This window comes from Theobroma umbraticum, unplaced genomic scaffold, assembly GCF_002168275.2.
Source record: "Theobroma umbraticum cultivar Fairchild unplaced genomic scaffold, ASM216827v3 scaffold_130.0, whole genome shotgun sequence".
In the NCBI taxonomy this organism is placed as follows: domain Eukaryota; kingdom Viridiplantae; phylum Streptophyta; class Magnoliopsida; order Malvales; family Malvaceae; genus Theobroma; species Theobroma umbraticum.
The window spans coordinates 7,914,506-7,927,309 of NW_018397264.1; the positions used below are offsets into that span (position 1 = coordinate 7,914,506).

At 33.5% G+C, this 12,804-nt stretch overlaps 1 protein-coding gene across 1 annotated transcript in view; it reads right to left on the bottom strand.

The window, feature by feature from the left end:
* LOC110421359 (calcium-dependent lipid-binding family protein) overlaps positions 1-10,217 on the bottom strand; it is a 35,168-nt gene extending 24,951 nt beyond the window's left edge. The window contains exons 1-20 of the mRNA XM_021434947.2: positions 9,845-10,217; positions 9,132-9,213; positions 8,874-8,977; positions 8,584-8,679; positions 8,430-8,477; positions 7,639-7,689; positions 7,252-7,355; positions 6,999-7,116; positions 5,918-6,019; positions 5,578-5,778; positions 5,231-5,391; positions 4,905-5,063; positions 3,784-3,876; positions 3,313-3,664; positions 2,872-2,985; positions 1,916-2,011; positions 1,770-1,837; positions 696-816; positions 401-625; positions 50-277 (exon numbers count right to left, since the gene is read on the bottom strand). Coding sequence (XP_021290622.1) covers positions 50-277; positions 401-625; positions 696-816; positions 1,770-1,837; positions 1,916-2,011; positions 2,872-2,985; positions 3,313-3,664; positions 3,784-3,876; positions 4,905-5,063; positions 5,231-5,391; positions 5,578-5,778; positions 5,918-6,019; positions 6,999-7,116; positions 7,252-7,355; positions 7,639-7,689; positions 8,430-8,477; positions 8,584-8,679; positions 8,874-8,977; positions 9,132-9,213; positions 9,845-9,859 — 2,538 coding nt within the window. The 5' untranslated portion in view covers positions 9,860-10,217. The remainder of the gene's footprint in view (positions 1-49; positions 278-400; positions 626-695; positions 817-1,769; positions 1,838-1,915; positions 2,012-2,871; positions 2,986-3,312; positions 3,665-3,783; positions 3,877-4,904; positions 5,064-5,230; positions 5,392-5,577; positions 5,779-5,917; positions 6,020-6,998; positions 7,117-7,251; positions 7,356-7,638; positions 7,690-8,429; positions 8,478-8,583; positions 8,680-8,873; positions 8,978-9,131; positions 9,214-9,844) is intronic.
* Between the last annotated feature and the right edge of the window lie 2,587 nt (positions 10,218-12,804).

Below are 12,804 nucleotides of genomic sequence, written 5' to 3' on the forward strand. Positions count from 1 at the left end.
ATGGGAGGCAACTATTGAACTAACTTTTATATTGGAGTTAATAACCAACCCGCCAAACTAGGATTTTAGCATCAGTAGCAAGATCTGCAGCACTCCAGGGAGCCACTCCAGCTTGCAAATCAACAACACCAGGCTGAACACAGGGATCCATAGCAACATATAATATATCCATGAGTTCCATAAGTCTGCAGTATCTTGCTGGTGAAAAGTGAATGCCAAGATTTGGCACTTGAACAGAAACACGTGTTGATGGGTAGCTTGGGTGAGGAACTTTAATCTGCATTGCCAATACACAAGTATGATTGCTGTGAGTTCACATTATAAAATTTCAATATGAAGCTCTTATAGTGACCAGCAGTACTCAACACACAAAAACTTTAAAAAAAAAAGTTAATCATACCTGATCAACAACTACTGCCATTCCACACCTATCAATAAGAGAATAGAAATGGTCAACCTTCTCCAACCCAGGAGACATCATTACCGATTGATTATTAGAATTAGGTTGGACCAAGGTGCAGTTCTGACAATCAGAACCACAATCTGTAAAAAAAGCGGCAATATCCCTTCCAGATATGTAGAAACGAGAATAGAGATTCTGCCTCTGTACATCAGACTGACTCTCCTGCCATGATAATTAACTTTTTAAGCAAAGAAATGCAATAAATGGTAGTTTGAGAGGTTAATACACATACCATGGTATGCAACGTAAAATGACCAAAATCCAAAAGAAAATGGCTATCGCACTTGGAAGAACCACGTGTCCTTAGAGGAATGGTGACTTTTGGAGCATCAAGATCAATGTCCAGAGCAAATCTGAGAAACCAAGCAGAAAGTGAATAATCCTAGGTAAAATATCATGCATTTTCTCTTTACAAAAATCAAGAAAACCCAACTTAACAAACTAATAAAGCACACATTGATCCAAAACATAAGCTCGATAACTTACCCTTTATGACAATAAATAAAAAAAAGATAAAGAAAGAATTGTCCCAAATATTTATCTAGGCTCATCAAGGAGGAACCGGGAAGAAGGCATAAAAAAGGACAATGCGGAGAAACTTCTTATCCTATTCTTTTTCAATTTTCAACTACTGTGAATATTAAAACATCAACCTGTTTGAGTAATAATCATAACTAAGCAAAATCCAGCAAGCTTCCTTTTCATTGTAATCCTAATTTAGAATCGTTTCCTCTTTTGAACCTGAAGTTACATTTCTTCTTTTGTCATTCTCTGCACTGACTTGGACTTCTTTGCCACTTTAAAAGCCAAGATTTTCAATAGATACCATGTCCATGCAACAATACCAAACCAGGTATCGATGTTGGTCTTCACTTCAATCAAATGAAATTTAGCATAACTAGGCAGAGCAAGCTCCGAAGAACATGACCTATACTAACATGATTTATATAAAGTGAAAAGGCCAACCCTGTCCGTGTGCCAGATATAACTTAGCTAAATCCATCTCATTCTGTCTCAATTAGTGCCACCAAACAACTGAGTGATGTTGACATTTATAATGTCTCTCATCTATTACTCGTGCACTGCAATGCATCCTTAATGAACAGTCATTTTAGAAACATTTCTAACTTACTTTGCACTGGAATGCAACACTTGTCTTAAGCCCCTTTACATCTTCCGATTAGCAGATCAAAAGGAATACAAAGCAGAAAACATAATATTAAGTGACCAAAATGCACTCAAATTAAAATGCTCAAAACAAATGAGAAATGAAGAACACAATTGAAATTAGAAACAAGCATTTAACCTGCTTTGTTCCTCTAGCACTGTCTGAAACTGCTCCTGTGCTCGACGAGTCACTTTTTCGATCTTTGTCTACCATTGGTTTCAAATAATGATCAGCATAAAAGATAATAGAGGATGTTGCTATGCTTGTTTTATTAATGTCATTACCTGCAATGCAGTAGCAGTTTCCAATGCAACAGTTGGACTAACAGCATTACTCCTCTTCACAAACTCAAAAAAGCGATCACAACTTTCCTTAAAAACCTGCAAAGTCAAAAGAAGTTATCAAGCCTCATCTGCTAGGAGATGTAAGAGAGGATATAAAAAGTAAATGTAAAAGACCCCCAAAATATATGTGGTCTTGCCAAATGCATTTACAATTATAATGCACAAAATGGATTATCTCAAAAGACAACAAATGGTCTAATAACCAGGAAGAGGCAAAATACCACAATATAAACATCAGAGGGAGCAAAAAAAAAAATTACAACAAATTTAACCATTCCCAAGCTCATATCTCAAACTAAAGGGCAACAACGTCAACTTTAAAGCTAGAAACAAGGTCTCTCCATAGAGATTTTCATATATGAATAAGTTAGCCAATCAACGTTATCCAGATAAACAATCACTCTAGTCCAGATGCTCAGACCAAATTAGACCAGGAAATTTACAATGCGTACTTGATAGTTTCATCATGAATAATAATACCATTATGCGTTAAGCGTTAAGGGCTCCAGAGAGGCCTCACAAGATCTAGTGGAGGTACCAAGTTTGCTCTATTGCTTCCATCTGGGATTTGAATACAAGTGATATTGCTCCTCAGACAGCAGTCAGCTAGACGTTTCATAAGTCAGTCAGGGATACTTACTACCTAAAAACTTTTATGAATCTATAAAGGATTATTACTACCTCATGTTAGTTGTTGCCCTCCTAACTGGAAAGGCTCGGTGACAATTTTGGAGATCATTAGCATAGTATTATAACAGTTAAATGACCTACAAGACACAATCTATTTCACAAGCCATGAAGTACAAGTCAGGATAAGTGATGCAAGTAAATAGATCCATCTGTAAGTTGATGCACACCCAGCCATCCCTTTGTCCTTCTAGGATCAACGAAATTACCGTAACATGGCAGGGGGATATTATAGCCGACAATCTCCAATCAACATTCTCTCCTACTGGTGAGTGTACAAAACTAGCAGTTAATGCATTCACCTTTTGCTCACTGCAGACACTCTGCAGAAAAAGACCCAACATCAGCAAGAACATATATATATATATATATATTGCAAAACATGGATCAATCTGGCAACAGCATAGGTTTTGAATATATTAAATAAGAATGAGTTAACCTTCTGAAGGAAAGAAAAAGGACACAAAGAAGTATATTACAATATCAATCAGACAATAAACAATTTAAAAACATGCTTGCTATCTAAAATTAAAAAAAGATGGTTGATATGCTCATAACATCCTTTCTGGTTTCATCTTAATTGGGATTTTAGTTATTATCACTTAGGACCTGTCAGAAAAAAACAGCTCAAAACGTGGTATTCAACAAACCTGAGCAAGTGAACCTTCAGGGGCTGACAGACCATAGAATCTTAACCTTACATCACAATGGGTACTGCGATGTTTAAACTTTGCTGAAACATGAAGTTCTTCAAATCTACCACAAACAATCTCCGTCTGGTTTATATTGAAAATCCTCGCAGCAGCTTGACTAATGGATACAGTTACCAAAAGCCGGATCATGTTCTGCATGTCTTTCCCTGAATGTGACATTAATTCCTCATCGGGCTGGTAACTAAGTAACTTATTGATTGCCTGCCATTCTTCCTTACTCAGCCTTTCCTCATTTGACTGTGACCCATCCAAAGCTTCCCCATCAGACGCATCTTCAGATTGTGTACGCCTGAGGTTAAAAGTGAATAGAATTTGCTTAAGAATTAGTGTTTGAGGAAAAAAGTTAAATACAAAATAATCACAGAACTCAATAACAAAGACGAGGTATTGTTTTTACATTTCACCTACCATCCCAATGAAAACCAACTTTTCTTCTGAAGCCTCCTTCGTTCAGCTGCTTGCTTTGACTTTACAGATTTAACCTTGGCATGTGCAAGTAACCTAATTGATCCAAGTGGAAATGCAAAATGCCGAACGTTAGATGGGAGTGAAGATATAAAATTGTTAAAAATATGAACTGTATGTTAATACCCTTGATTACTTTTAATAACAGATTTGCATACACAACCTAGAGCAAACTCTTCAATAATTTAATAAAACCTCATCTCATAAATGGAATAAAACAAAGTAATCCAACAATATCAAATCCTGGTGAGTATTGGGACATAAAGAAAAATCCTGACCAAGGACCAGACCTAGAGAAAACACTCATGACAATGTATCTCTGTCTCTGTTTGGTAAACTATGCCACAGTTTCTATCGCTTGACTGGCCATATCTGTCCCCTGTCTGAAATCATTTTTTAAAAATTTTCCTGCTGTATCTGGAGGCATCTAACACAGGTCCACCCATGTCGAATGCATATCCATATCATACAAGGTCACTGTACTGGTACATGATGGGTAAAGCTGGAACCATGATGCACACGTGAGTGCTGGTTTCACTGTCATCTAATTTCTTAAAATTATTTAGAAAAAATCTCTCCACTTTCAACAAGATATTGCTGCATAAATACCCCTAAATGGCAAGAACGTTCATGTAGCAAGCACAATAGCTGTCAAACTTAATGATGTTGTCTCATTGGTAGTGGTGGTTACCACCTAAGGATACATCAGACACCAAATAGCAAGTTCAGGTTGATACAGGACTTTAAAACTAACTTAGCAATAACAAACATAAAAGTTATCAGCCTTGCAGGCTGATAATTTTGTGCAATAATTACTTAAGCAATGCATGATCACTATTTGCTCACAATAAGCTACACCATCAGATTGCCACTTGAGCATAAATGAATTTGTGCAATAATTTCTTAAACAATATCTTTATCCCATCTACTAATCCATTTTTTCCAGAACTAGTTAAAGATTGCGATGTGATTCCAGCATGCATATCTTTATCCATCAATGATCAAGGTTTACTTCATTTGAAAGAGAGGGAGGGGGAGAGTAAGGCAAGGCTAAATCTTGTCACCTCCATAGAAGAATAACTTTCGAGTCAAGATCTTTCTCAATGTCTCTAATTTCTGAGTTGTCAACATTTGATAACTGTTGTAGCAAACTGGCATACAAGTGAATGTAACGTCGACGGAGCTGGCACATGTGCCGAATTTGATCCCACGAGAATCGGTAGCTGAAGTAACAATACATTTTAATTTCACACAGCAAATGGTGAAGAGACACAACTGATCTCAAAAAAATGTTGAATTCAAATGTATTTCTCCAGATTAACAAACAAGAGGCACTCTTGTTGATAATTGTCAAATTAAAAAAATTTTACAAAAAGAATACTGTCTATACCACATTTTTCTCTGTTGCAGTGCAGCCCGAGCTAAATAACGCCACCATAAAATATAAGACTCCTTCGAAACTGGCACCACAGGTCTTAAATGAGAAACTTCAACATATGTCCTATATCTTGAAATAACTTCTAAAAGTTTTATCGAATCATGATATTGTGCCTGTAAAAGGGGGGAAACAGGTAAATTTCAACACTCGAACAGAATAGCCTTTCTCTTTCTCATTGTTTCTTGGTTGGCAGTGCAAACGTGAACTTTTAAATCTATTTTATTCTCTAGAAAACGAAGAAAATGGAGAAATATATATATATATATATATATACATATAGAAAAATTAAGAATAGGAACCTCTGTAATGGTTAAGCAGACATCACTTAAGACAAGAGAAGCCTTCTCAAAAGGAATATCTGGATTATTTCTTTCTTGATTTCCAAGTCGATGATACTTAAGTACTCCATTTATTGGTGACACCAGGTAACTGCGATTGATAGCCCACTTAGAAACCACTTTACAATCAGCAGCAGGTTCATTTATACCATCTTCAAATACCTGGACAAACAACAATTCAGAAAAAAGAAGGAAGATTTAAAATCTAGTGTAATATTTCAGTTAATCTTCATCATACTACCATGATTAAGTTAAGGAACTATTGAAGTAAATGAGATTACAATTCCACTATAAGCCAAACCTCAATCCATTCTTGAGGACTAAGATCTTCCCATTTCTTATCCATATTCCAAGGCAGGCTATCCGAATCATGATACATAGCAAGCCTCTCCAGTTGCAAAGACTGAACATAAACCTCAAAAGCATTAGCACAATAATTTTGCTTGTCATTCAAAAACAAGAAGCAGCAGTAGTCATTATAACAAACCAATCACAAAGACCAAACCTAGAAGGGAAAGCAGCAAAAACTTAAAAGTTGGAAAGGAGAATGAACCCGCCATCTTCTCTTATATATAAAAATGTGACAGACATTTGTTAAAGTCATTCTTCAGTTTTGGCATGCATGCAGAATTGTTTAGACTATGCCAGCCATTTTCACCTCCTAGTTTCACAATTCATCATCTCCAAATATGCTATGATATCCAAATGACAGATCATGTTTTCAATTGAGTTTAACAATTCAATGAAAAGAAAAGAAAAGAAAGGTAAATAAGCTTGCATATTTGTCTAACCCCATAATCAACTGATGAAATTCAGTTGCAACGATCGCTATAAAGTTTTCAATTCAAGAAACCTTGCACCATCCTCGATGGAAACTATATTCTCTGATATTGAATAATCATAAAAAAGCACTTAAGCTCACAACTTCAGGGAGCCCAGATGACGGATTAATTGATTCATATATTTGATTCCACCCCTCGGAGTTCAAGGTAAAGTTCTTAGCAAATATACAACACAAAAGTTGAAACATCAGAAAGGGCATTTTTTACCACCATAATTTGAAAAGCAGATTCCCATTTATCAAACTGGAAATTTTATTATTCAAAGACAACCATCATCTTTTCTTGAGAAATTTCCAGAATAACTTTATTAGGTCTGAAACAAGGAAAACAATGCCACCGAACAGAATTATCTCACATTACCATTCCACAAGATCAAGATGCATCCGGATCCCACACTCTATTTGGATGCAATACCCTCTATTTCAAGAAATAACCATACTGTTTAACAATTAACTTGTTTTATGAAATAACTAATACCCTTCTCAACTATTTCTAAAGGACAGCAGCATAAGTTATATGGCAGGAAAAGATAGAGCTGACCTTACGCAACTTATCCAGAGCACCACTAGTATCAAAGGTCTCATTTCCCTGCTCATCCATAGTAACAGCAGCAAGCTTAGCAAGGGTAACACCAGAAGCAAACGGATGGCCTGGATTACTACAAGATTACAGTTCATTAAATAGCAAAGCAAACATGTCAGGAAAGGAGGACAAGGTTAAGCAGCTTAAGAAAACTACAAAACAAAAAATGGACAGAGAAGTGAAAACACCAAAAAAGGCACATGACCACCACCTGACACAATCCTCATATCTGATATGTACATTGCTGATAGATATCTTCAGATTTCCAATTATTGTAGAAATCAAAGAACCAAGCCACGAATTTCCAGGAGGAGGCTGCAGACACAACTCAAACAACAGAGGGAAAGAAAAGAGTTAGCAGTGGGTCACTATTACTTGCAAAAAGCACCACATTTTCCCCAAGATACGTGTAAAACAATTAACATATGAAGCGTCATCCATCTACATTTTACCAAGAAGAGTACAAAAGTATATTAGCGAGAAGTGAAATAAGTACTAGCCTGATAAAACAAATTGAATTCCAGACCTTATTTAACAAAAATAAAAAACAAAACAGTACTCAGAGCAAGTAAATTGTGTTTAGCATCCAAAGACATACACTTCCCAGCTTCGACCCCGACATCGCTTCAAGAGTTGCTGATTCTGCTTCCTGCAGGTGATAACATAAATTTAAAATAATTATGTGTACATGCATGCATGCATGATTAGAGATGAATAATTCAAAATTCCAAAATTCTCATACAGCAGCATGCCAACAAATTATGAAAATGCGTTTACGATAAAACATTTTGAGCGGACGATTCAAGGTATGTGCACAACATGCAGGTTTAGGGTGATTATTTCAGGTTCCCTTCAGCTTATGAAAATGTTGTGTTGTGAACAATCTGCCAATATTATCATTTATCTTTAAAACAAAAGGAATAACAAATGTTCAACTCAACAACACAGCAAAAGTTCATAATAAAAAGTACAATATTCTCAAAACCGTTGTCGATAAATTTGATGTTAAGAAATATCTAATTCACTACAATCAAAGCTCCTGTAACATATCTCTGTACAGCAATGTACTACCATAAATGAAATGAGTACAATAAAATCGAGAATAGATGTGGAGAGGGTCAGATCCAGAGGAGAAGAAGAAGAAGCCTCTGATATTCCAGTCTCAATGAAATCTTGAATGATTTAGGCATTAGATATGCAAAGCATCAGTCCATTAAGGATTCCAGTCAATGAAAAATTTATAGAATCATGAACTAGACATGAGAAAAAATGCGATTGGTAAAAGTTTACTCCAACAAGATTATACTTGGAGAAGGGGCAATGAAATATGTATAAATGTTATAAGCTACAATAATGTATTTTATCTATATATGAACACAAAATATTTACCTCAATTCGTTGAATTTTAGCTTCAAAAAGTTTTTCCCGATCCTCCTCCTGCAAAATGTTGAAATAAAATTTCAAATCAAAATAGAAAAAAGTATTACTTGATAAGACAAAATATAAAATGAAATTCCCTCTATCAAATAAAATATCAACCTACCTTGAGAGTCCGGCCATCAGGAGCTGGGTGAGCAAGAACAAATACACGATCAATGAGAACAATTACAGGTTCTTTACCTAAACTTTTCCAAGGAACCTACAATATAAAATTTCAAATATGAATAAGAACACAAATAATTAGAAAACATACACATGTCAAAGCATATTTAAGAAACTACTATATAAAAAAAAAAAAGGAAGGATTTACTTTTCTAAGCCTTCCAGTGGCCAAAGTGCCAGAAGATAAACCTAAGAGAAAATGAAACAAAAACTACTGTTGAAAATAGCTACCTTCAAAGTTATGGTGCCCACAAAACCAGCTTTGACAGTAACTGGAAGATTTAAAGCGTTCAGTGCCTCTGCCTTGAGTTTTAAATCTTTGAGGACAACATCACCTGTAGGAAGAAGGAAAATATGTAAAGAGATGCCATCATGTTTCACTTCCCAAAATGCTTCCATAAGAAACCATCATTTAAAAATTGTAGTTCAAACAGATGGGTAAAAAGGATCAGTAAAAAATGCAAGAACAAAGAGTATTTCTGAAGAAACCTTTCCAAACACTGATTCTTAAAGTCTCTGATGAGAGACCATGAACATACTCCCCCAAGTATCTTCGAAGCAAATGCAGAACCTACAAAGAAAGAACAAAATGCACAAATTCAGAAGCCTGAAAGAAATGTGAACACAAGGATATTTCCACAAATTAATTATCCTAAAGTACAATTATAAGTAATAACATGAGAAAATAAAAATATAACCTCAAAGGTGCAAGGATTACAAATAAAAAAAAAAACCTAAAAATCCCAGGCACAAATGACGATTGAATGACTGAATATAGGGAACAAAATAAAAAGAAACAGCCAAACACATCAGCGACCATGTTGTTATTGGCTTACATACCTTGGTATCATTTCGCAATATACATCCCTACGGACAAAACTTGTAAAAATTAAGCGTACTTTACGTATCGTTTCCTTACTCTTCTCTCATCATCTAAATGAACTGATATTATGCTCTATGTGATGATCAGCTCGCAACTCATTTTGCATTCTAGTTTACAACCGTTCCGTTACAAACTTAATTATAAAAGATTCACAAATTCGGTTCCTCCGATCTAAATTGTTAACTTATACTCATCAAAATAAAACAATTTAATTAACAAATTAAATAAAACCGAAATTCATAGCCTTTCAATAATATTCTCAAACACTACTGTTCTCACTTAAAAAGGTGATGTAAAGGGACAAAGAGAAGAAGCTTACGTGAGCTTCAAACATGGCGATGATCGAAACGGTTCCTTCCCAGCTAAAAATAGGAACCGAGCCTACTTAAGTTGTGCAAATTGAGGGTGATCGAGGTCCAACGAAAGCCATTTCGGAGGATTGATTCTGGGAGTGCGGGATCGAAGTAGGGTTTCCTCGAGAGGCGAAACCTTTGATCTATTGCACCATACACCAAGAGAAGCGGACGGTTTGTTTTTTTCCAAGGAAGAAAACGAGGAAATGCAAGAAATGAGAAGAAATTTTTGAAGTGTAAAATAAAACGGTTCTGTCACCAATACACGTCCCGGCCTTTTGCAAATGCAGGCGAATCAATCAAAGTTACATAAATGACCTTCAAGTTGCTCTTTTTTCTAAACTCGTTGTCTGTGATCAAAATTTTTCAAACATGTTATATAATTCAAAATGTTTTTCACCTTTTGTTTGGTATCGTTTATAAGGTAGGAATGAGAATAGATACTTCACATTCACATATCTTACCTTATTTAACTCAATTAAATAAGATTAAGATATTTTATAATAAAATTCAGATAAAATTTGAATATTAAAAATAATTACTTTACGTCACTATTTTAGGTAATTATCGTAACATATTGATTATTCAAATTCGATTATAAATAATAATTTTTTATATTAAATTTGATTTTATATATTTTTATTTATAAATTTTTTATAATTAATGTAATATTTACTAAATTCATTAATTATTTTAAATTTTAATTTATTTTAATCTTCATTAACAATGACTTTCCAAAAAAAATCTTCATTGACAATATACATAAGAATTAATTTTTTATTTCAAATTTGAGTTTGAATTCAAATTCTTTAAAAATATTAATAATCAAATTTAAATATTAAATATTAAATCTTTTTTGAATTAAAATTCAATTAACTCAAAATTAATGAATACTATATCCATTATTATTTATAATAATAAATAACATCATATTTTGTACTGTATGTTGTTGTTTAACGTGTCGACTTCATTCTCTTGTCTTAACCTTGAAGGACAATATCAAGCCGGACCAAACTTAATTGTGTAAACCTTTTGGCATTTAGTTTTGGATATAATATTAAAAAAATATTAAATTTGGATCATTTAAATTTCAAATTCATCGATTTAAACTAAGACATTTGAAAAAAAAAAACCAAAAAAAGGTATTAGTAAAAATCAAGTTCAATTTCTATTGCAGACATTTGGATTGGAATAATAACCCATTGTACTAAATAATAATTTCTGTTGTGGACATTTGTAGGGGAATAATAACCAATTGTACTAAATAATAATAACAACAATAAATTTTGTACGCATTGCATCAATTAATCAAGCTTTTAAATATATTCGTTGGTTATCAAAGCTAGCAATACCTTTGTTTTCAATTAATTCGAGTTGTTGAAACAAACTAGTCACTTTCCCATTTTTTCAATTAAATTAAATATTGGGAAATTATGAAATTCAATGATAAAACATATATAATAATTGTTTGATATTTAACATTGCATGATAAAGAAGGGGACCCTTTGGGCTTTGATCACGAGTGAAAAAGACTCAAAAGTCTCACGTGTCCAATTATATATATATATATATATATATATATGAGTAAAAACTCACATTATCATAATTCCTATGAGTTTCTTTTGCCTTAGTCATCCACTGCATACTTTTGATACGAGCGAACCCTTTTGCTTTGGAACCAGTGACTATTTACTTTATTTGATAAATGTAGAAGTATTCCCTACCATAAAGTTCTTTCCCTTTCATACCCATATAATTTTAGGTTTGTCGAGAAGGATTAGCACTTGAAAGACATTAGATACCCACATTTCCTTCACAAGTAGTTTATTACATTAATGATTTGATATGATCTTTCAATGTACGATGTATATATATTTCTTCAGAAAAATCATGAAAAATAAATTTATAATATAAAGAGTAAAAATATTAAGTGTTTTAAAAAGGCAAAGATTTTTATTTTGAGATATTAACAAAATAGAAAAAAAAAAAAAGAAGGGATAATGCTCTGGAGAAATTAAGGAGTAAAGGTAGTAGGGCCTCGAGGGGCAGTGGAATAGGCATGGGCTACTCTTTGTGTATTGGAATTGTAATGGCCTAGTTCAAAGGTGCTTGGGCCAGATCCACCACAAATATCCAGACGTCTTCCTCCTTCCTTGATATTGCGGGAGGACTATTGACATATTTTCTCTGTGATTCTCACTGTTATTATACAAGGTAAAGTATTCATATTTTTTCATTTTGATCTAGATTACATAGATATTTATTAATTTGAGAAGTAGATATTTAGATTCAAAAGCCTTAACATTATTAACAAAAAATCAAAAAGATTAAATACTTTTTTTCTTTTTCTCTTATTTTTTTTAAAATAATATAATCAATCGACAAAGTGCTTTTAAGTTAGTCGATACTCTGTGACTAGATATGTTACTCCTTGACACTAAAAAGCATCAGATTGAAGCTTTAGATCATGCCTAGATAGCTCCCTCCGAGGGCAATTTCAATGCTCCTCTAAGGGAGCGCGAGTTTGGCCAAGCTCTTACGAGAGAGTGTGATTTTCTTACTAGATCTGGTCAAAAAAGGCCAGTAGTTTTTCTTTTTTAAGAAAGAAAAAAATAAAATATTTATATAATATTATAATTTTTGATATATTAAGAGATAAAATTATTTAAAAAAATTATTATGTCAATAAATTAATAAAAATTTTAACATGTGATTAATAGTTGAATTTATATATTTAACGAAGATATTCTTTTAAAATGAAATGAACATATCTCAAATTAATGGACTTCATTTTATTTGTGATCAAAACCTTAAAAATGTCTAACTATTTTCCTCTATTATATACAATACAAGAAGAGTATTGACATTAGTCTCCCACTTTCGTCCACTCACAATAAAATGGAAACAAAGAAAATCTCATATTTGT